This window comes from Glandiceps talaboti, chromosome 1, assembly GCF_964340395.1.
Source record: "Glandiceps talaboti chromosome 1, keGlaTala1.1, whole genome shotgun sequence".
Taxonomy (NCBI): domain Eukaryota; kingdom Metazoa; phylum Hemichordata; class Enteropneusta; family Spengelidae; genus Glandiceps; species Glandiceps talaboti.
Genome location: NC_135549.1, coordinates 10,517,136 through 10,538,717, shown reverse-complemented (window position 1 = coordinate 10,538,717; position 21,582 = coordinate 10,517,136). Strand labels below are relative to the sequence as shown.

The 21,582-nt window shown below is 34.6% G+C and overlaps 2 protein-coding genes across 2 annotated transcripts; both read left to right on the top strand.

Annotated features, from left to right (window-relative positions):
• On the top strand, nucleotides 1–12,366 carry LOC144442347 (thioredoxin reductase 1, cytoplasmic-like). Its single transcript, XM_078131666.1, has 17 exons — nucleotides 1–294; nucleotides 1,963–2,023; nucleotides 2,846–3,057; nucleotides 3,694–3,766; nucleotides 4,182–4,250; nucleotides 4,599–4,649; nucleotides 4,789–4,826; nucleotides 5,298–5,402; nucleotides 5,790–5,905; nucleotides 6,233–6,458; nucleotides 6,918–7,010; nucleotides 7,277–7,353; nucleotides 8,027–8,180; nucleotides 8,705–8,812; nucleotides 9,603–9,698; nucleotides 10,212–10,346; nucleotides 10,602–12,366. Exons 1-17 carry the CDS (start codon nucleotides 199–201, stop codon nucleotides 10,662–10,664), a joined length of 1,773 nt encoding a protein of 590 aa, XP_077987792.1. The 5' UTR covers nucleotides 1–198; the 3' UTR covers nucleotides 10,665–12,366.
• An 887-nt stretch (nucleotides 12,367–13,253) lies between these two features.
• LOC144432631 (importin subunit alpha-1-like) lies at nucleotides 13,254–20,892 on the top strand. Its single transcript, XM_078120897.1, has 11 exons — nucleotides 13,254–13,303; nucleotides 14,680–14,834; nucleotides 15,297–15,514; nucleotides 16,288–16,383; nucleotides 16,913–17,085; nucleotides 17,388–17,665; nucleotides 17,961–18,086; nucleotides 18,404–18,580; nucleotides 18,983–19,165; nucleotides 19,728–19,877; nucleotides 20,392–20,892. Exons 2-11 carry the CDS (start codon nucleotides 14,769–14,771, stop codon nucleotides 20,491–20,493), a joined length of 1,569 nt encoding a protein of 522 aa, XP_077977023.1. The 5' UTR covers nucleotides 13,254–13,303; nucleotides 14,680–14,768; the 3' UTR covers nucleotides 20,494–20,892.
• Nucleotides 20,893–21,582: the final 690 nt, after the last annotated feature.

Below are 21,582 nucleotides of genomic sequence, written 5' to 3'. Positions count from 1 at the left end.
TGTCACGCAAGAAGGCCAGTGTATGCTTGTAGCACTCGTTCACTTATTTCTTTAATGCAAATCAAAGTGTATAGTAACTCTCGTCTAAGTGTTGAAAAGAGCCTTACAAGTTAGGTAACACGGTATTTCATCACCATTAAGCGACAACTTACTTCGGGAGGATCCCCTCCTGAGTTGAAGAAAATCTCGACCAACAACATGGCGCCGATTGAAGTGAAAGGTCTTATCGATCAGCACATTGCTAATAACACTGTTATGTTATTCAGTAAATCAACATGTCCATTTTGCAAAAAGGTGAGTTGCTTTACTTTTACTTTCTTACTGATGGTACAAAATGGTGACATGATAGCTGGAGCAATAATAAAAGAAACTTGGGTCCAAAGTTCGTCCATTGATGGAAATTCCCCGCGCCATGAGTTACCGGGTTAACGCACAAAGCATTATGAAATATGCAAGTCAGCGTGAATCAGTTTATGCTTGCAACTGTACGCTTCATGTATTTAATATACTTCGTGAACATATTTTTTTATTTCAACGATACTACAGTTGATCATCATACATGTATTCATTGAGTAAATAATGTAATTATTGATGTTTATTTGTTTTTATGATAATTAATTGGACTTTGAACAAATTAAATTGAAAGCACTACGATATGTACATGTAATTACAATTACTAAGACCATGAAATAAGCCATAACACATGATGTGACGTTGACAGTAGACTACAGTTGGTTACATAAGTTCTGAATCCTCCTTCTCCCAACTAGTAAGTTACTTGTTTACAAACAATACCCCCTTTGGAGAAAGAGGATTAAAAATCACGATACATTATAAATCTCATATTTTATTTTATAGGCATCAAACTGTTATAGTTAGTAATACATGCTAAGTAAGGTTAGTGTTAGCTGTAAATTAGTACAAGCATGAATCTTCTTTGACTAGAAGATTCAGAAAATTTTATTGATAAAATATATTCATATCGTCATCTTCAGAATTCAGATGCAGAAATTCTGCTAAGGTTTAACTGTAGAGAGCCTAAAAGAGTGGAAAGCTGGGAAATATATCATCAATAAATTTCCATAAATTATGATAAATAACAATTGGGTAAACTTGACAGGTATATTATATGCTGAGAATGTAATGTATGTTTAATTCAAAGTATTTAGTTTGGATTGATTTCAATATCTACCTATTGACTCTATTTTCTGAGTGCAATTGTGAAAGGAACATTGAGTACCTGCATTATTAAAAACTGTCACATATTTCTGAATAGTAATGAGCTATTCAATCCATGTCTATTCACTATTATAATGTTTAATTGTTATTGCTACATGGCCATGGAATATATTATGTAATGACATGACAGTACTGACAACCTAACAATATGAAGCTGAAGGCCACAGTAATTTATATGCAATTCAATCCAATCCAGTGCTGATGAACACAGTAAACTGTTGTTTGTTTTATCCTTAGTTTTGTTTTGGTTTCAGAATCTCAGGGACCAAGGGTAAACTAAGATACATTGTAGTAAATTGTATTGTTTCCTGTTTTGTCAACCACAATTCAGTTGTACACTAAAATAAATGTTACAAGTTTGGTCAAACCAAAAAAATAATCTGTGGAAATATTGAGTGTAATTTTAACACAACTGAACTACATGTGGTTCAGTACTGCGTGCTATAGACATGGTGAAGTGTCTCTTTCTCGGTCGGTCGGTTGGTCTGTCTGTCTGTCTGTCTGTCTGTCTGTCTGTCTGTCTGTCTGTCTGTCTGTCTTTCCATCCGTCTGTCCATCTGTCTGTCCGTCTGTCTGTCTGTCTGTCTGTCTGTCTGTCTGTCTGTCTGTCTGTCTGTCTGTGAATGACGTACAGTCAAAAACGGCAGGACTGATTATTCTGATATTAGGAAGGGTTAATTGTCATGATATATGAAATATATTGAATTCTGTTTTCTTTTTCAGATAAAAGAGTTGTTCAATTCTATAGATGTCCCCTACAAAGTGGTTGAGTTAGACCAAATGGGTAAGTCAAGTAGAATCAAAGTTGAATACACATGATGTATGATTATTGTCATGCTACATACTATAGCCTGCAGTCTATGCTTCACTTCACTTCACAGGAAGTCATATTCTATAAATAACAGAATACAAGACATTTCAGTAAGTTGGTGAACTACAAGTTTTATTTAAAAATATATATTTTCAAGAGAAACATTTGTATCGATGAGTCGCTGAGATTATTTGAGGACTTAATTCTTAGCTGTTTATAAGTTATCTTCTATTAAAATGTACTAGGAGTGTTTGTTGCCATAGTGAAGACAGATGATGTCATTGTCTGTATTGGTCTATACTCGGTTCATTGACTTGCCAAAAGTAATGGCACATGGTACAGGGTTTTTGGGGGGCTATTTATTAAGACATATATCAGCGATGATTGACAGGTATAGATAACATTAATATCCGAAATTAATCAATTTACATTGTCAGTGATGAATGATTTTTATTGTACAGTCAGGCAGACTAATTTGACTATGTTATTGTGTTAACATGCTGATATTGTGAAAATGAAACTAGATGCATTGAAAGGTGAATTTATATCAGTACTCAGTCTGTATACACAAGTTTGACCTTTACATAGTGAATTTATCCAAACTTTGATCTTTGCAAAGTTAATTTTTTTCCAAACTATTATGTTTACTGAATTTAGTCAAAGACTGACTGTGCACACTCAGAACGACAGTATAAAAAACAAACGACAATATGAAGGAAGTGAAGGTAAATAAATACAGGAAATGAAGTCATATTTCTAAATTAGATTTTAATCAGATTGGTTGTTCCTCTGCAGACATTGGTAAAGATATTCAGGACAAGCTGCTTGAAATGACAGGTCAACGAACTGTTCCTAATGTGTTCATCAATGGTAAACACATAGGTGGATGTGATGATACTTTGAAGAAGCACAGAAATGGTGAATTGATGAGTTTAATTTCAGACCAGAATTATGATTATGACTTGATAGTCATTGGCGGAGGATCAGGTGGTCTAGCTGCTTCCAAGGTAAAAATTCACTTGTTTTTGTCAAATATATAGAAAGACATCAAACAAGTTATAATCATACACTCAGAAAAGACAAAGAGAAACACTAACATGGATCGATGTGTAGACTGATGATTAATGTCAGTATGTAAAATAAACAATGGTGATAAATAGATGTCACACTTAGTAAACATTTTCCCGCGGCCCCAAAATTGTTCAGTTTTCACTGATAGTCATCATATGTGATTTGAACATTTGATGGATTCTTACTTTATGTGCAGTGAAACATTTTGCTAGGAGAAAACAACAGATAGGAATATTATAAGTTTATTTTTAGCTGTGATTCCTAATATGGTATGGTCTCATCAGAATTCACTGTATTTAATACCTGATTGAGCTGTATCTATATCAACAGAGAGATATGTGTACATTGAACGGTTAGAATTCAATGCAGGTTGGATTTTGGTCTATTTCTAGCATTCTGAGCAATTACGATACAAAATAATTTAATACTATTATCGGATCATTTGTCATTTAATTTTCACAAATGAAATGTCATCATCATTTAACACAGATTAATGTATATTGAGATATATTTATTTGTTTTCTGTATTTCAAACAATGATATTCAAATCAAATTCATTTGTGTAATTACAGGCTGCAGCAGAGTTGGGTAAAAAAGTGGCAGTGTGTGACTTTGTAAAACCAACCCCTAAAGGAACTACATGGGGTATGTACATGGTATAAAAATGTATTGTTAGTATGGTTCAAGTAACTCTTTAAACTGCAGTACACTACAAGACACTTTATTTTGAATGTAATGACTCTACTTCATTACCAATCTCTAAGATGTATGTCATGTTTTGAAGACGTTGACTTGTCTATATTGATTTTTGACAATAATTTCTTCATAGTAGAAATAGGTTTTTTTCATGCATCACTTTGTGTGGATTGTAAAACAATTCATTGTTTACATACAGTATTTGTACTGAGCAATATGAATGTAAAATATATGTTTGGATGGGTAGGTACATAGGTATGATGAGTGATGAAAGGATGGATAAATAAATAAATAAATAAATGAATAAGTAGAAGAATGAAAAGTGAGAGATATATAATCAAGGTGTCCACATTATCCATTGTAGGTCTTGGTGGTACCTGTGTTAATGTTGGATGTATACCAAAGAAACTTATGCACCAGGCTGCTGTTCTTGGTAAGTTTATTTCTAGTGTACTTTTATGACAAACTGTTAAAGGAAACTACCTACCATAGGAGCAAGTTGTATTAACTGTGAAGTGTCAGAAGAGGGAAGTGATTTGGCAGTTTTAGCCAGCACACTGAAGGAAAGAGTTTGCTCAATGATGGCTGAATTTTTGTATGATGATGTGTTGTAAACACTTCGATGTTTTTGAAAATATACACCATATTTGAAACTCTACAAGTCATTCTCTGGAAGATGCCAGGAAATATGACTAAATATTGTAAAGTCATGCAATGTAGTAAATGTCTTTGTGAATAATAACTGATAACATGTACATGTACTATATTTCAAACACTTTAGGTCATTCCTTGGAAGATGCCAGGAAGTTTGGCTGGAAAGTTGAAAATGAAGGTGAGTGGAAAACTTGACTTATTGTTAGCAAATATTGTTAATTCCTTCCTTCAGACGGCAATGGCTATCTGTGCAAATATAGTAACTAACGATAACACACACCTGTATTCTTACATTATGTGTATTTGTTATTTTACAGTTCAACATAATTGGGACACTATGAAGACAGCTATACAGGTAAGTCACACATCAAAATGATGAAACACAAGTAGTTTATTTTACTCTTTCTTAATTACTTCCAAGAAGTAGTTCAGAGAAATATGAAATTTTCGACACACTTTATTACTTCCAAGAAGTAGTTTCAGAGATATGTGTAGTTTTTGATACTCTATAATACTCCCAAGATTTCAGTTTTCCTCAGAATAATACAGTAGAACATTTGATAGTTTCTGTTAAAGAACAACTTGTTGATTGAAGAGATACTGTAAAATTGTAGCAGAAACAGCTAATCTGGGTAGTAAGTGACATTTTTGTGATTTCCATTAAATGCTGAGAATCATGTGACCCTTATATGTTAATGTTTACTGTACATGTTTAGATGTATATACATGTATCTGTCTGTATGTTTAAAGAAGGGGAGTAAGTTTATGGGTATATCATACTTATCATAATATCTGTATGGAGATTATGTCTTTGTTATTTTGACAGAATTACATCGGCTCTCTTAACTGGGGATATAGAGTACAATTGAGAGACAAAAATGTGACATACCAGAATGCCTATGCAGAGTTTGTAGACCCACACACTGTAAAGGTAAGCCATATAAATTCCTTTATTACCCTATATGGACTTTGCTTTCACAAATATGAGCACGCATGCATACATACATATGTATGTACATACACACTCACACATGCATGCATAATTTCTCAGCATGCATTTAGTTACCATAGTCTGCTTGTTAGCAAGGTTTGTTCTCCACAGATAGTGAGATTCTGACACTTTAGAACTACCTGCAGCTTTCTGGTAAAATTGTGATGCTATCAGCATTCAAATAGTCTGCTAAGTAAGGGACAATTTCTGATACTAGGTTTGTTATGCTGCAGTGCCTCTGACGTAATTTTAATATCTTGAGAAATAGAGACAATCGGTCAATGAGATTGTAAGATTTACTCATAAATTTTGTTTATCTGTTTTCAGACGGTTAACAAGCGTGGTAAAGAAACAACTTTGACAGCAGAGAAATTTGTCTTAGCTGTGGGAATGAGACCCCGTTATCCTGATATCCCAGGTGCCAAAGAATACTGTATCACCAGGTATGTATGGCAATTCTTCACCTTCAATGATGGAAGCTGAAGAACTTCTGATTTTTTTGATAAATTCCAAATGTTAGCAGTAATGTTTGACATTGTATATTATAATATTAGAAAGAAATATAGCAGTTTGTCATTTTGCATCTTATATATCTGACAGAGTTGCAATTATTTGTGGAGGGAGTAAAGAATGAAATGTTCACAACAGTTTTTCTACAAATTAACTGATGATTTTGGAGGAAGTGGTATTTGGATAGGATGTCATGCATAGATCAATGAATTGTAAGGTTTGTGTCTATTTTACACTTTATGTTTTATTTTTATTTTCAGTGATGACTTATTTTCATTGGCATACAACCCAGGTAAGACTTTGGTTGTTGGTGCTTCCTACGTTGCCTTAGAATGTGCAGGGTTCCTTGCTGGCATTGGCCTTGATGTCACAGTCATGGTCAGATCCATCTTGCTACGTGGTTTTGACCAAGATATGGCCAACAAAATTGGTGATTACATGGAGAGCCATGGTGTCAAGTTTATCAAGGAACATATACCTACAAAGGTGAGAATTGATATACATATACACAGTAGAATTATATGTAAAGGATTTTATATTATGTATTACCATTTATCCAGTTATTATTCGACAACCATGTTTCCATGTGGAAAGCAATGACTTAACCAAATATAAAATTAAGAGTCAGAATTTCTCACAACCATGTAGTATGAATGTTGTTGAACTTGTTAGATCACCATCCGAGTAGGACATTATGCTGTCAAGCTCTGCATATCTATAAACAGACTACGAACAGTTCATCTGAAAACAGTTTAGAAAGTTGAAGGTTTTGGTGATAAAGTGATAATGACCACTACATGATAGACTATTACATTTCATGATGACACAGTATTATGGGTTCAATAATGTCAGACTGATATTGCTTGCATTAGTAACATTTTCTTGAATATACGATGCTAGTATCACAATATTAATTTATTATCTTGTACTATTTTTCCCATTCAGATTGTACAGTTAGAGGAGGGGCAGCCAGGAAAACTGCAAGTGTACTACAAGCCTACCAATACATCGGAGGAGAAATCATTGGAATGCAATACAGTATGTGTCATTGTGTGTCGAAAAACTAAACTTCAGAATACTTCTTAACATTGGATGAACACCAAAATAACATGTGCTGGTACTCAGTAACTTTATCAATTCTGATTATCTGTTTAATAATGCATGAAACAAAGACTGGCCCTTCCATCACACTTTACAGTAGATTTGTTATATCTCAGTTGATTATTAGAAAATATATGTATTGTCTTGATATTCTGTCTTCAAAGGGCGATGTTAGTTGATATGTGACTTGTTCGTATCTGTAGGTATTATTTGGTATTGGCCGTGATGCATGCACTGGGACTATTGGATTGGACAAAGCTGGTGTTGAAGTCAACCCAAAGTGAGTCATCATCAGTTAGTTATCTGAAGTGCGTTTGTGTATTTGAAGTCTTCACTGAAGTAGTTCATACCATGTACACAATGAGTTATCAAGGTTGTGCCAAAATGTCAGCCCATGCCTCTGAAAAAGAGTTTTGCCTGTTTGTGAAAAGCATGCTCTGTGATTGAAAACACATGAAAGTATTTTAACATTCGGAGGCATTATAACTGCAGGGAATGCATTAAGGAAGGGGAAATGATGGGAATGACGAGAGTGAATTTGGAGGGGTTTCAGGCTTGAACCATGTACCACAGTAATATTTAGTTGTGTATTTAATTCATTTGTACATTTGTGTGAATGTACTCCTTGTGTGTATGACAGATCAGGTCACATTGGTAGAGTTAGCCAATATGAATCATGTGTGTATGCAGCCATTTTCAAAGAGTCAACCCAGCTTTACAATAGGGAACCTGATAGGATAGCAGTTACAATGTGAATCATGTGTATGCAGCTATTTTCAAACACTTGTTCTTTGTGATTGCTGAATTATTCTTATACTCTATGATTACATTTTTAAAAAAAATAGTACCCAAGTGTTCTGATGATATAAAAGCATCGACATTATGATAATTGACTCTCCTATGGTATAGAAACTAAAATATTAACAATATACTTGTACTAATTACTTCACCAGGAATGGTCAATTGCAGGCAGTCAATGAACAAACCAATGTTCCCCACATCTATGCTGTTGGTGACATTCTGGAAGGCAAACCAGAATTGACTCCAGTTGCCATACAAGCTGGTAAACTTTTGGCCAAGAGGTTGTATGATGGAAGTAATGTACAGGTGGGTGATCAGCTTTTCATATGCTGTATAACATTAAGATATGCTATGATAAAGTTTGTATGGATTCCTGTCGTGATATTTTTTGTTGTTAACCTGGCCCTGGGAGAAGTGTGAAAACAATATGGATGAAATAGAGTTCAATTTGGTATTTCTTGGCAATCATACAAAATTTATGAGATGTGAAATTATGAAATGACTCTCCACCAGAACCCTAAGTTTATGAAACTACCTTTATTTCCCCTAAATATCTGAATAAATTGAAAATATTTGCAGTGTTGGATTCAACCAGTGTGAATTTAATTTTAATTTAAAACTTTTAACCTAAATTTGACAAAAAACTATTGTCTTCCCCCCCTTAAATTGCACATGAATATTCAAAAATGTTTATTATGTAAACATTTAACTTGTATATTCTTTCAACTGAAAAATACACCCTAAGAAAAAACACTAGACATGAAGGTTTATTGTATCTAATGAGTTTCCTTTGAGTTTTTCAATCCCAGTTTTGTCATTTTGTCTTGTAGTGTGACTATATCAATATACCAACAACTGTGTTTACTCCACTGGAGTATGGATGTTGTGGCTACTCAGAGGAGGATGCAATAACAAAGTTTGGAGAAGACAACATTGAAGTAAGTTTTCAGTTTACTGTAATAACCTTGGTTCAAGTTGTTGACATGACAGACACAAGTCCCATATATCCAGCTTCACTTACACACTTTCATCCATAATGTAACGTTTGCCTCTTTGTTATTTTATTTATTGTGTGTTCAAAGGGAGTCTTTTTGGAGTTATTACTTACATTGTACTCAGGGTATTGTTATACTGCTGTATGTTCTCAACTAGACCAGATGAACTATTGCACTTTTGCAATCGGACAAATGGCCAATTAACATATAATCTAGACTTTACTATACACATACACGCACACATGCGCAAAGTAGCCTCAGTGTTGTGGGTTTTGTGTTGGATGTAATGGGGGAGGGGGGGCACCCAGGTTCTAATTATCCAACCATTTCTAAGGAATGGATGTTTTTTTCAGTAAAAACAGAGACCCATAGATAAGAATGCTTGTCTGTTGTGTAGCTCTACAGTGACTCTTGGAAGTAATTGGACTACCATAAATGGCTTAGTTTAACACTTGATGGGTGAAAATTGTATGAATTTTTAAAGTTGATTTTACTTGAGAATTTGAGACATTTCTAATGTATTAACTAAGTACTCAGCTTTATCACACCCAAAGTGACCCATTTAGGGAATTTCTGTGGAACCATGTTTAGAACTTTTTTTGTGAAAAAGTGACCCATTTAAACTGTAGAAACGCATGTTGTGTAAACGAATCAGAATTTTTACACAGGGAAAATAAACATCACAATTTAGTTGTCTATATTTTGAGCAATGACCATCTTTCTTCATTCACAGGTGTATCATACATATTATCGCCCTCTGGAATATACTGTAGCAGAAAGAGAAGATAATGTATGCTATGCAAAGGTGATTTGTAATATGAAAGATAATGTAAGTATCCATTGGCAACACAATGTCTCTGCCGTAGATATGTAGTGTCACTCTATCTGTGAAAGAAGCCTAATTATGGTCTGAATGACACAATGTAATTTTTATGCTACAGTCTACATGTCTTCCTACATATTGTAATGTTCTCCATTTACTCGTCGCTGATGGCAACCATCATTTTGATGCACTACAACAGTGGTGAACTTGAATCTATCTGACACATAATCTGTACACCATTCACTCACAACAAAATCAATCAAGCACATCAACTTTCTTTTTGGTTGAAAGAAGAAAATTCATATTTTGAGCCATGAAATGATTGAAGCTTTAACCATAACTATTACTGTGATCTTAAGAGTTGTGGATCATAGGACAGTTTTTTGCATTATATTTCTCACCCTGTGTGTGCCAACTTTAGCATTTCTTATATGATTGTATGAAATATGTGTTTGCTCATTATGTTCTTAGGATTTTTAATTTCCAATAACTCATGAGTTGTTTGTGATACTGTTACAGGAAAGAATTATTGGTTTTCATGTGTTGGGACCAAATGCTGGTGAAATGACTCAGGGCTTCAGTTTGGGAATGAAATGTGGTGCCACAAAGGAACAACTAGATTCCACCATTGGCATTCATCCTACATGTGCCGAGGTAATAACATGTCTATATGTGTATAAGATACAGACAGACAGACAGACAGACAGACATGTAAATATAAGCTTGTAGAACTTCTTGTTCTTTACTGTTTACCAATCACATCTACAAATTCTATTTTATGCATAAAAGAAAAGTATCATTTGTATTTTTTTTCCTAGAAAAGTAATGTTAATATACAAATATACTTAAAACAGCATGCAATATATGTTACAATTGCTTGATATTTATTTATTTTGTTTTTGTTTACAGGTGTTCACTACATTGACCTCCACCAAGAGAGACGGTGGTGACGTCGTCCAATCAGGTTGCTGAGGTTAGATCCCTGCTGATTTCCTACCCAGATAACAAGTCACTTACTTCATCATTGTGTCAACCTACTGCATAGAAGTAATTAGATAACTCTATCAGAATTTGTACTTCTCATTGTAATATATCAGACTGATAATTTATATTTAATGTTCATCAGCGGTTTATAAACATTCTAACAGAATCATTCCTGTCACTGAGTAAGTTGTTGTCATTGACACATCTCAGAAATTTCTCAGTTTCTAAAGAAGACAAATTCTATGGATTACAGACACAGCTTTATAAAGTAAAATCCATCCATCTTTATACGGTTGAAGTACTGCAGTAAGTTACAAAAATGTGATAGAAAATGATGTATTCTGGGTTAGGAATAAAGCAGGGATAGAAGAAACGTTACCGAACTGTGATGACAGAGTACACACTGTGTTGTGTATCAATGATAGTCTTCACTTAAAGCCATGTTATGGTGAGTGAAGACTGGAACAAACTCTACTGATCAGTTCATTTCACATGTATCAGGAGATAATTACTCATTTGGGATATTGTTGTGTTTGTTTTACTTTTTACTAATTATGATATGCAAATTCCGTCGTGTTATTTTGGCTTATTTTCTAATTATGGTATGTAATATCTATTGTAAAGGATTCGGATAGAATAGAGTCAGTGGACGGTAATAATTACATTCTGTGTGCAGACAGTGGTTAATCCTCTTTCTCCCAAGGGGTATTTGCTTGTACAAAAGTAAGTACAAGTTGAGTGAAAGACAATTAAGCTCATCACAAAGCTACACATTGACCCCAAATCTGAACGTCCATATTATAGAGGGGAAGCTTCTGTCATAAAGCCACATCATCTGACCCCAAATCTGAATGTCTTAGTCAGTATATAAACTATTTTAGTCTAAAGGTCAGATAAAAAGGAAAATGAAGTGGTGATATACAAGAATTGTTCAAATATGGCCAACCATTTTTTATTTTACCATGTATTATTAATTGTACCAGTTTTATTGTAATGTGTATTTATCTCCTCATGCATGTGTATATCAACAATAGCACTTTAATAATAATAGTGTATAATAAATATATGACAAAAAAATGATCAATTGAAAAATAGTAGAATTTAGAAGAGTAATGCTTGCCAATGAAGTGTAGATTTTTTTTCACACATATCTATAATAATATCAGAGACTGTGAAATTGAAAGAAATATTTTAGTGCTTTGGTTTATGGTTTATTTGTATAATTGAAACCACAGTTATAGCTAATGAAAACTAATGATGATTGAGTGGGGTAAATTTGCTCTGAAACTAGAGGTTGCATTTATAGTATGCATGCTTACACTTTTTTTCATTGCAATGTACATGAGTACAACACTCAAAGATCAGTTACTTTACTGTGGTAATTAGTCTTGGATGTCTGAAATGTTTATGACATAAATTGTATGATGTATAAAAGGCAGTCCAAATGTAATATGACTTTATTCACATCAGAATGGTATTCACTACAAGTACATAGTGTTGAATCGTTTATAACATTACCCTTGGATTCAGATTGTTGGACATTGGTTCAATATCGAATACTAATCTACACAGTATTATGAAGTATACATGTATATTGCTGTTGATATAAAACGCTGATAGCAAGTACACAAATAAACTGTTGTGGATTTGTAATACCACAAGGAGCATGGATTGATATGCAATAAACTTCTCATGTCTTAAGTACACAACTATATATGGTGTCAAAGTCTTTGTGTGTGATTATCTTTGTACTTCTCGTAGTTAAAGAATGGTGTGTATGTGTGTGTGTGTGTGGGTGGGTGGGTGGGTGGGTGGGAGGGTGGGGAGGTGGTGTTTCATGCAAAAGTTTTGAGTGTGGTGGATGGTATTCTGGAATTCATTTTGGCTAAAATACAATGTTTATGCCAAGGGGTATACTTGAATATCATCAATTTATTAAGTGTTCACATTTTCACATGGTTACAAATATTGATAAAAGTTAAAACTGAAGAACACTGGGTGAAATATACATGATGGGTGAAGGACATGTCATGCACTCACTCTTTACACACTGTTAACTAAAAACTAAATAAATCTTGTCACAAAGTCCTGATCACAAAGACATGACCATATTTTTGAAACAAATAACCTGCAGTATACTTTTCTCAGGGTTTGCACACCATGTTCTGATTACCTGATTGGTTATGGTAGAATGTCATTTTTGCAGATATCTCAAATTAAAAAAATTATGAAAACATAAATTTGTATTTCATGCCCTCTGATAGTTTCCTGAATGAAGTGAATTGGAAACACACCTGTAGTATTCTATTGTGATTGAAGGTACTAGACTGTGTGTGTGTGTGTGTGCAATTGAATATACCTTCCCAAAACCTTTGTAATGCATGTTTCACTTTCAATCCCTTGCGCGTAAAGCATTGCAAAATCAATTCTGATTTGTAAGTCGTTAGGTGTAATACCCGACAAGGCTACGCATCACGTGTGCCATCACCAGACATGCAGCACCTCCATTCATATTGGTACGGTCCAAATTAGTGGGTCGATAGTAAAAGACAATAGAGGGCGCTAAACTCGTCGTGCGCATATCTCATGGTTTCGCGTTTCTTGGGGCCGCATTATTTTATGAAAAGGTATATTTTATGCTTCTTGTACTAATTTGCTTGTATATATATAGTTTAAGCTTTGAATCAGCAATACAGTTATGGATACATTTGATCAAAAATTTGGTACGCTGTAAAAAAATTGTCACATAGGAGTGTCTTGAAACTGCCAAATGTCTTTGCCGCCCTTGTTGCTGTTTTTTCTTGTCAGCCAATCAAAATACAGCATTTTGGAACTTTAAACTGTAGTAAAGAATTTCAAACCCCATATTTTTGCTGGCCACGCTGGTTGAGGTAGGTAGCTCTGTGGTCTCCATTTCTTGACTGAATTATGTTTTACTTCCTCATAGATTACATATACTTTTTATGTGAATTTAACGAAAAGCCGACCCCATACATGTTTCTATCCCGTGCCACAATATATGGTCCGTGTGATCCAGGCGGTAAAAGGAGAAAGCGTGGTTGTTAAATATCATATTATTCGATCCATAGAACAATGGTGTTGTGCCGTTATATGATAATAATATGACGATTGTTCTTGGTATGATTGTACTAGTACGAATTAGTACCGTAATGTGCTAATAGTTAAATGTCCCGTCAACAATTTGAGGACATCATCAGCCGGACAATGCTGATGTTTTCGATTTGTCGTTAGATTCAAACGTTGACAAAGGAAAACCGCCTCTGGACTATACTATTGACAAGGTCAATCTAGTGCAAAATTTATGTTTCATTTTCGTTAGGACGCCACATCATCAGTCATTTGTAACATTATGATTATGATAAATATCACGCGGATTGTAGACATTGAGGACTAAAGAAAACGATACCATGGTAGTACTTTTAGGAAAGAAAAGTGTTATATTAATCTTGTAACGAATCATAATGATGGCCAATACTAAATCCTCTTTTTCCCAACTTGTGCTTTGTTGTGTACAAACAAGTACCCCCCAGGGAGAAAGAGGATTTGATATGTGCTATGTTTATTCATTTGCTTTTGCTTGTTTGCTTGAAGCATTTCAGTCCGTATTAAACCATGCATATTTGGGGTAGCATAATCAATTGTGTATAGTCGTGGTTAGTCCTGCTTGCAAACAGCAAGTCAGGACTGGAATCTGACAATGTCCCTCTCCTTCTTAGGGACAGTTTCAGAATCAAGTCCCATGCACTGTTTGCAAGAACAGAGCACTAAAGAAATGTTAAGTCGCTGTGTACCAAACTAGAATATTCTTTTTTAAATCCTTGAAAAAGGTGGCATCAAATATGATGAGGTATAGTTATACATTTAGTGAGACAACTCTATAAATGATATTCCGACACCTTATAGTTAGTATAAATGACAAATATGGTCAGTTGTCATATTCAAATACTTGGTTCTAAGATTTAATATTTATCTTTCTTTTCAGTACACAGTTAAAACCCATCCACATCCCACGCAGCTTTGTAACTGAATTCAACAGTCAAACTTATACAGTAACACTTGCAAGATACCAAAATGCCTTCTCAAGAAAACCGTGGTGATCGTCTCAAAGCTTTCAAGAACAAAGGTCGTGATACATCGGTAAGAGCAAAATTTGTTTCTAAGCGTGTGTGCCCTGGTATAGATTTACAAGATGCTAGTACTTCCAGCAAAGAGATTACACCTTGTATTCGTGCATAATATCAAGTGTCATTCATCAGTATGCTGCAATAATGCTCTTGTGAGATTGGTTTCAGGTTGAAAAATTATGTGTTATGTGATTTTTGGTTGAGGTGAATAATTTGTCAGAGCAGCTGATACACATGTTACTGTAAATAAAAATGTGGCTATGTTGTGTGTTTTATGTATTGAGATAAAAAGTTTTATGCAACCACCAGTTACCAAGTGTTCAGTTTTTCATCTCAAAAGTATTATTAAAAAACCCATGTGTTTCCTAGTTTGCCATAAGTGTTTTTTTCCCCTCATGTTCTTGTGTATTTTGTCTAGCTGTTCTGTGTACCCAAAACTAACCTGCGTTGTACCCTGTCTTTCATCTTATAACAGGAGATGAGACGACGAAGGAATGATGTTACAGTTGAACTACGTAAAGCCAAAAAAGATGATAATCTTTTAAAAAGAAGAAATGTGAACATTGACGATGAAGTGGCTATGCCACTACAAGAACAGAAACAAATGACATCACAGATGTCAATTGAAGAAATTAAAAACTGTATAAATGGTAGCGATACACAAAAACAGTTACAAGCAACTCAGGCTGCCAGGTAAAATAACAAAGTCAGTTTTTATGTCGGTGGTTTATCATAAGTACAGATAATATAAGTTGATCATACACATCACATCTGATCATAATCCTGATGTTCTTTGCCCTGACATAGCAGGTTGCATGGTGTTTGTATCCAAGAAAATGAAAAATGGGTCAAATTTGCCTAAAAGCAAATGTCGTCATGTTTTTTAAATCATTTTCACCAATGTACAACCAGCGATGAAGAAGCATCTACAAAGAGAACTTGTTACAAACAAGTAAATTGATGAATTGGATAAATAACACTTGGTGCAACATGTTGGAACTGCAGAGACTTGTATTACATTTCATGATTTGATATTGTCAGATTTATGAACCCCCCTCTCCAGGTCAAGTCCATGGCCATGGCAGGATTAGGGTTCTTAGATGAGTACATGAATTTCAGTGGAACTTAAAATTTGTTTGTGAATGTGAGCTATCATGTAAGGAGGCCGTAAAACTGTTCTTATCAAACCATGCAATGTAATACAAGTCACTGTAGTTCCAATATACCTGCCAAGTGTTATTAATCCAATTCACTTATTTACTTTCCCTGTTTTGTAACAAGTTCTGTTTGTAAATTCTTGTTTGTTGCTGGTCACCTCTGCTGGTTGTATCTTCTGTCTAACTTGCCTATAGAAAAGCTGTGGGAATTTTATTTAAAAGTTAAATTTGTTGGCCACAGTTTGGTATAGTCTTGAGGTGTACTTGATTCAATATTTATGCCTTACTACATTGTTATCAACCCAACAGGAGAATGTTATCAAGAGAAAGAAATCCACCACTTAATGCTGTCATTGATGCAGGATTTGTACCAAAATTCGTTGAATTTTTGGCCAGAAATGAGTGGTAAGTTGTAATATATATATAAATCTTTGTAATTCCATGATCAGCTGCTGCTGTAAGAAAGATATAGACATGTACAAATGAATACAGGGCTGCAGACACTGAGACATGTGTAATACACATTATGGTTATTTCTTGTGCATGCATATTGTGTGTTAGACTTGTATGTAAAAAAGCCTCCATACTTGATGAGACTACCTTGCTCGAAATCTCATTTTACACAAAAGATGTTTCATCTACTGTACAGAAAAAAGAGCATGATGTTTGAACACTCGTCATCAACTCTGCACTCTAATCACTGATTATTCCTCCCTCTCCCAACTAGTTGTTTACAAATAAATAGCACCTTGGGAGAAAGAGGAATATATATCAGTCAGTACAGTCAACAGAGTATATATGTGACAAGTGCAAGTGGAGCAAAAACCACCTCTGACATTACTACCAAAATTATCTTGATATCCTGCATACTGAGTGTATCACCTTTTGACATGATCATACATGTATCATAACCAGTACATCCTCTGATTTGCAGCCCGGCTTTACAGTTTGAAGCATCCTGGGCACTTACAAACATAGCATCTGGTACATCAGACCAAACTAGAGTGGTGGTAGAAAATAATGCTGTACCTGCCTTTGTAAAACTTCTGAGTAACCCTCGGGAAAATGTTTGTGAACAGGCTGTGTGGGCGCTAGGCAATATCGCAGGTGAGAGTTCTATTTACCCATGGGGTGTTATGACTTGTATATTACAAATTGTAAGTTATGATTATGATAATCTTTCTTACTTACTCATTTTTCTCCATATTTATTCCGTGAAATAATGCAATTGTATTTTTAACTTCAGTTGAATACAAGGATGCTGATACACCACGTCATCATGATATTAGGAATGCTGATGGTATCAACATTTAAAATTGTTGTTTTTACATCAGTGGTAGCTATGTCTTCCCATAAATGCCATTTTTTCCCTATGGACTGATAACTATAACTTATTATTGAATTGGCAGGTGATGGACCTGATTATCGTGACATGGTCATCCGCCATGGTGTTGTCCAGCCATTATTAGCTCTTATCTCAGCCGCCACACCAGCACCTTTTCTCCGCAATGTAACGTGGACTTTATCCAATTTGTGTCGTAACAAGAGTCCACCTCCACCCATGGATGCCGTTCTCCAGATATTGCCAGCTCTTGGCCAGCTTATTCTTCACACTGATATTGAAGTTTTGGCAGATTCATGTTGGGCATTGTCCTATTTGTCAGATGGTACAAATGATAGAATTCAGGTATGACAGTCTATGAATTCATTGTTTCTTTCACCAAATGAGGATATTGAATGGAATCTTGCATGACTAATAGAAGTGAAAATCAATGATGACTGCTTGTACGATTCTGGTCCTTAATGAAAATATACCAAAAAAATTAAAAATTGTCTGCTAATATTTTGTGCATTTCACTTACTGGCACTTGCACACTTCAGTGATATTAAGTGATAATGTTAGCAACAGACCGTAGTGATCTGCAGCCTTGGTTACTGTGTAAAGAGTTGATGTTAACTTTCTTTGTTATTTATACTTTCAGTTGCTGGTTGATTACATTGACCTAACAAGACTGGGTAAATTACTGGGATCTGGAGAAGATTCTGTCATAACACCTGCCTTAAGAACTATTGGTAACATAGTCACAGGAACAGATACCCAGACACAAGTAAGCAAAAATGTCAAGCGAATACTACACGCCCCAAATCCTGTATTCTCTCAAATTATAAGTATATACACTAGCCCTTAATATTTGTATTCTACCTGTATGGACACTTTTTCCTACAACAAAGAACATAGTGGATAAAGTTGTAATTCAATTCAGTCCATGCACTCTTAGGTGGAGGGTCTATGATCAAACTCTTAGACATTTCTTGTCTCTGATTATGATCAAGTATAAATTGTCATTTGACTTTTTCTTCAAGTGAGCAAGATGGAAGGTTGCAAACAAGCCAAGTTTACTAACGCTTGTCTTTGTTTTCATAGGCCGTTATTGATGCAGACGTGCTGTGCCAATTCCCACATCTTCTACAAAACCCCAAGAAGACAATACAGAAAGAATCAGCCTGGACTATTAGTAACATTACAGCTGGCAATGTCAAACAGATCCAATCAGTTATTGATGCTGGCATCATACCCCATCTCCTACAAGTACTAGACAAGGTAACATGCTCAAATAAAATCAATCTTTATTAGTACTCAAGTACAAATGTACAAACAATACAGTTCTACTGTGACAACCTAAAAAAATTATAACTGCTTACCCACTTTAAAAGAGAATCGGTCAAACATTTTTGGGTTTCTTGTACTTTATCTCACATATTTTTTATCTGTCTCGTGTACATGTAATCTGTTTGTCAAATTTTATAGTGATTGCGTGAAAACCATTTATGGATTCCTTGCTAAGTTAATAAATTAAAAATTTCAACAACAACAAATTCAAAACCTCATTCTATTAGTGATGTTTTCTGACAACCAATCTTGTCATTTTGTTGACAATTTTGTGTATAATGCGTGATATAATTTTCCATTTCATTTAGTGAGAATATCGTGTTTGATTTACAGGGTGACTACAAGAGTCAGAAGGAGTCTATTTGGGCTGTAACTAACTTTACGTCAGGTGGAACTTTAGAACAGATATTTTATATTGTCAAGGCTGGTGTACTCAAACCTCTATGTGATCTTATGGTGGTTAAAGAAGCTAATGTCATTTTGGTTATCTTGGATGCTATTGGTAATATTCTACTGGTAAGTACATCACTTTGTTTAATACTACAATTTTTTGTTGAAAACATATTTTAAAACTGACAAGGAGCTTTGGTTTGTTGAATTCGATGCAACTGTTTGACAAATGGTGTCTAGTTCCAGATGCGACATGGCTCTGTATAAATTTTGGTACAATTGGACCCTGACGAACAGAACTTGTTACAAAGAGGGAAATTAAACAAATTGATTGGATTTATAACTCTTGGCACAGCATGTTGGAAATACAGAGACAAGTATTACTACATTCCATCATTTGATAAGAACAGTTGTATGGCCTCTTTACATGATAGTTCATGTTCACAAACAAATTTGAAGTTCCCCTGGCAATTCATGTACATGCCAAGAGGCCATGATAAAACTGTTCTTATCAAAACCATGAAATGTAATACAAGTTTCTACTGGTCCCACCATGCTGTGCCAAGTGTTTGTAATAGGTTCCTTTCATCCATGGTCTGATGTCTGTGATTGTAGTTGCCCATTCATAGTCATTTCAACTAGTTGAAGTGCTTCATCCTTGAACTTAAAATGTTGTCTGTTTACACAGGCGGCAAAGAAAGTGAATCAGTTGGATACCATCTGTTTAATGGTTGAAGAGGCTGGCTGCTTAGAGAAATTAGAACCATTACAACACCATGAAAAGAAGGAAGTGTATGAAGCGGCTTACTACCTTATAGACCAATACTTCTCTGAAGAGGTAAGATCATTTCGTTAATATTCAAGTGTATTTCAGACTAGTTTCTCAACACTTTGGTGATTTCACATCTAAATGTTATCAATAAATCATATTTTAGTCCTGTCGGGTGCATCAATAACAGTGTATAATATGTCCCTCCTACTCATAGTCTGTGTAAATAAGATACAATGTGTCATAACCACCCTTAGTATGTGGTGATAGCTTTACCAGTTGCTAGACACAAGTCAATGTGAGTCAGTTGTTAGAAGAAAATTGGTATATGGCATAAAATTAACCCCCGACAACCATGAAGGTAGCTTGTATGTGGAGCACAATTGTTGAACATTTGTTTCTACTTTGAAACCCCATAATTAATCTCATGGTCATGGATTACTACAATCTTATTAGTCATATATAAGTAGGATTCGGAATAGGATCATTTTTTGTCCAGAACTACTTTTTTATCTGCCAGACATCAGTTTTGAAACCTAGATTTTACTCTTTAATAATTCGACATTGACCTTTTAATTGACAGGGAGAGGAGGAAGATACTAACGTTGTTCCCGACTCAACTTCTGGAACCTATCAATTTTCATCACTTGCAACATCCATTCCACAGGGAGGCTTTGCTTTCTAATCTTACCGGTACCATGACAAAAACACATCAACATTTGCTCATCAAGAAGTACTTATTTTTGTATTTGGAAAGTGGCAATATTGTAAAGTTGGATACTTATACTATTGGATAGTGTATAAAGTTTACCTTGGCTGTGTACTCAATCATGGTTGATCATGCATCGATTTCCATCAGCAAAGCCCAAAGTTCACGTCATTGTTGCAATAACAGTAAATTTGTATACAAATTATCAGTCAGCCACCTGTAAGCAGTAGATTACACTTGCGACAAATTCTAAAATTCTACTGTCAAAGTTCTATTGTGCGAGTAATACAAAATCATGTGTTTATGTATTACAAATTCTCTGTGTATATGTTTCAGAATTCTATGTTTATATATTTCAAAATCCTGTACGCTAAAAATTCCTATGTTTATATTATTCAGAAATTATTGTTTTGTCTTTTCTTACTCTGTCTCCTTATATTGTACTTGGAATCCTTTTTTCATTTTGTGCAAGAAATTATATTTAAAAAAATGCATTGTGTGTGTTTGGTCTGATTTTATGGTGTATGATAGTGTCAGTGTGATCTGAGAAATGGAATTGCCTTCCCACGGCGATAACCCAGAACAAAACAAACGACATAAAGCAATGGATATAAGAGGTGAATAAAGACATCTAGCCATTTCATGACATCAGATTTTAATCAGATTGGAATGAAACATAACGCCATGGCACTTGCTCGTGCCAGTGTCACCTACTTTGGTTATTTGCATGAGTGGTCATGGCATTCTTTAAGCCAAGTTAAAAGTATGTTGGGTTATCTAAAACCATTATGTGCTACAAAAACATAAAAAGGATATTTTGATCAACTGTGGATTCCATGAATATAAGTTTAAGGCAACTCCCTTACACTTGAGTAACAAAGTTGTATGTTTGGTGGTAGCATGCAGCCTGTGATAGAACACTTTATGCCTGTCAGTATAGTAATAGATTATTAATTTTATTATACAGTTACACCTTCACTGGGTATAGTATGGTAAATAACAACAATTAGAATGCTAACAATAAATTTACAAAGAAATTCTCTGAAAATTTAATAAAAAATAAAT

Excerpts from the sequence above, each read along its gene's own strand:
- LOC144432631 (XM_078120897.1), top strand. The coding sequence starts at position 14,769 with ATGCCTTCTCAAGAAAACCGTGGTGATCGTCTCAAAGCTTTCAAGAAC. Across the intron at positions 16,384-16,912 it reads TTTTTGGCCAGAAATGAGTG|CCCGGCTTTACAGTTTGAAG; the intron begins GTAAGTTGTAAT and ends TCTGATTTGCAG. Across the intron at positions 18,581-18,982 it reads TCCTACAAGTACTAGACAAG|GGTGACTACAAGAGTCAGAA; the intron begins GTAACATGCTCA and ends TTTGATTTACAG.
- LOC144442347 (XM_078131666.1), top strand. The coding sequence starts at position 199 with ATGGCGCCGATTGAAGTGAAAGGTCTTATCGATCAGCACATTGCTAAT. Across the intron at positions 2,024-2,845 it reads GGTTGAGTTAGACCAAATGG|ACATTGGTAAAGATATTCAG; the intron begins GTAAGTCAAGTA and ends GTTCCTCTGCAG. Across the intron at positions 4,251-4,598 it reads GCACCAGGCTGCTGTTCTTG|GTCATTCCTTGGAAGATGCC; the intron begins GTAAGTTTATTT and ends CAAACACTTTAG.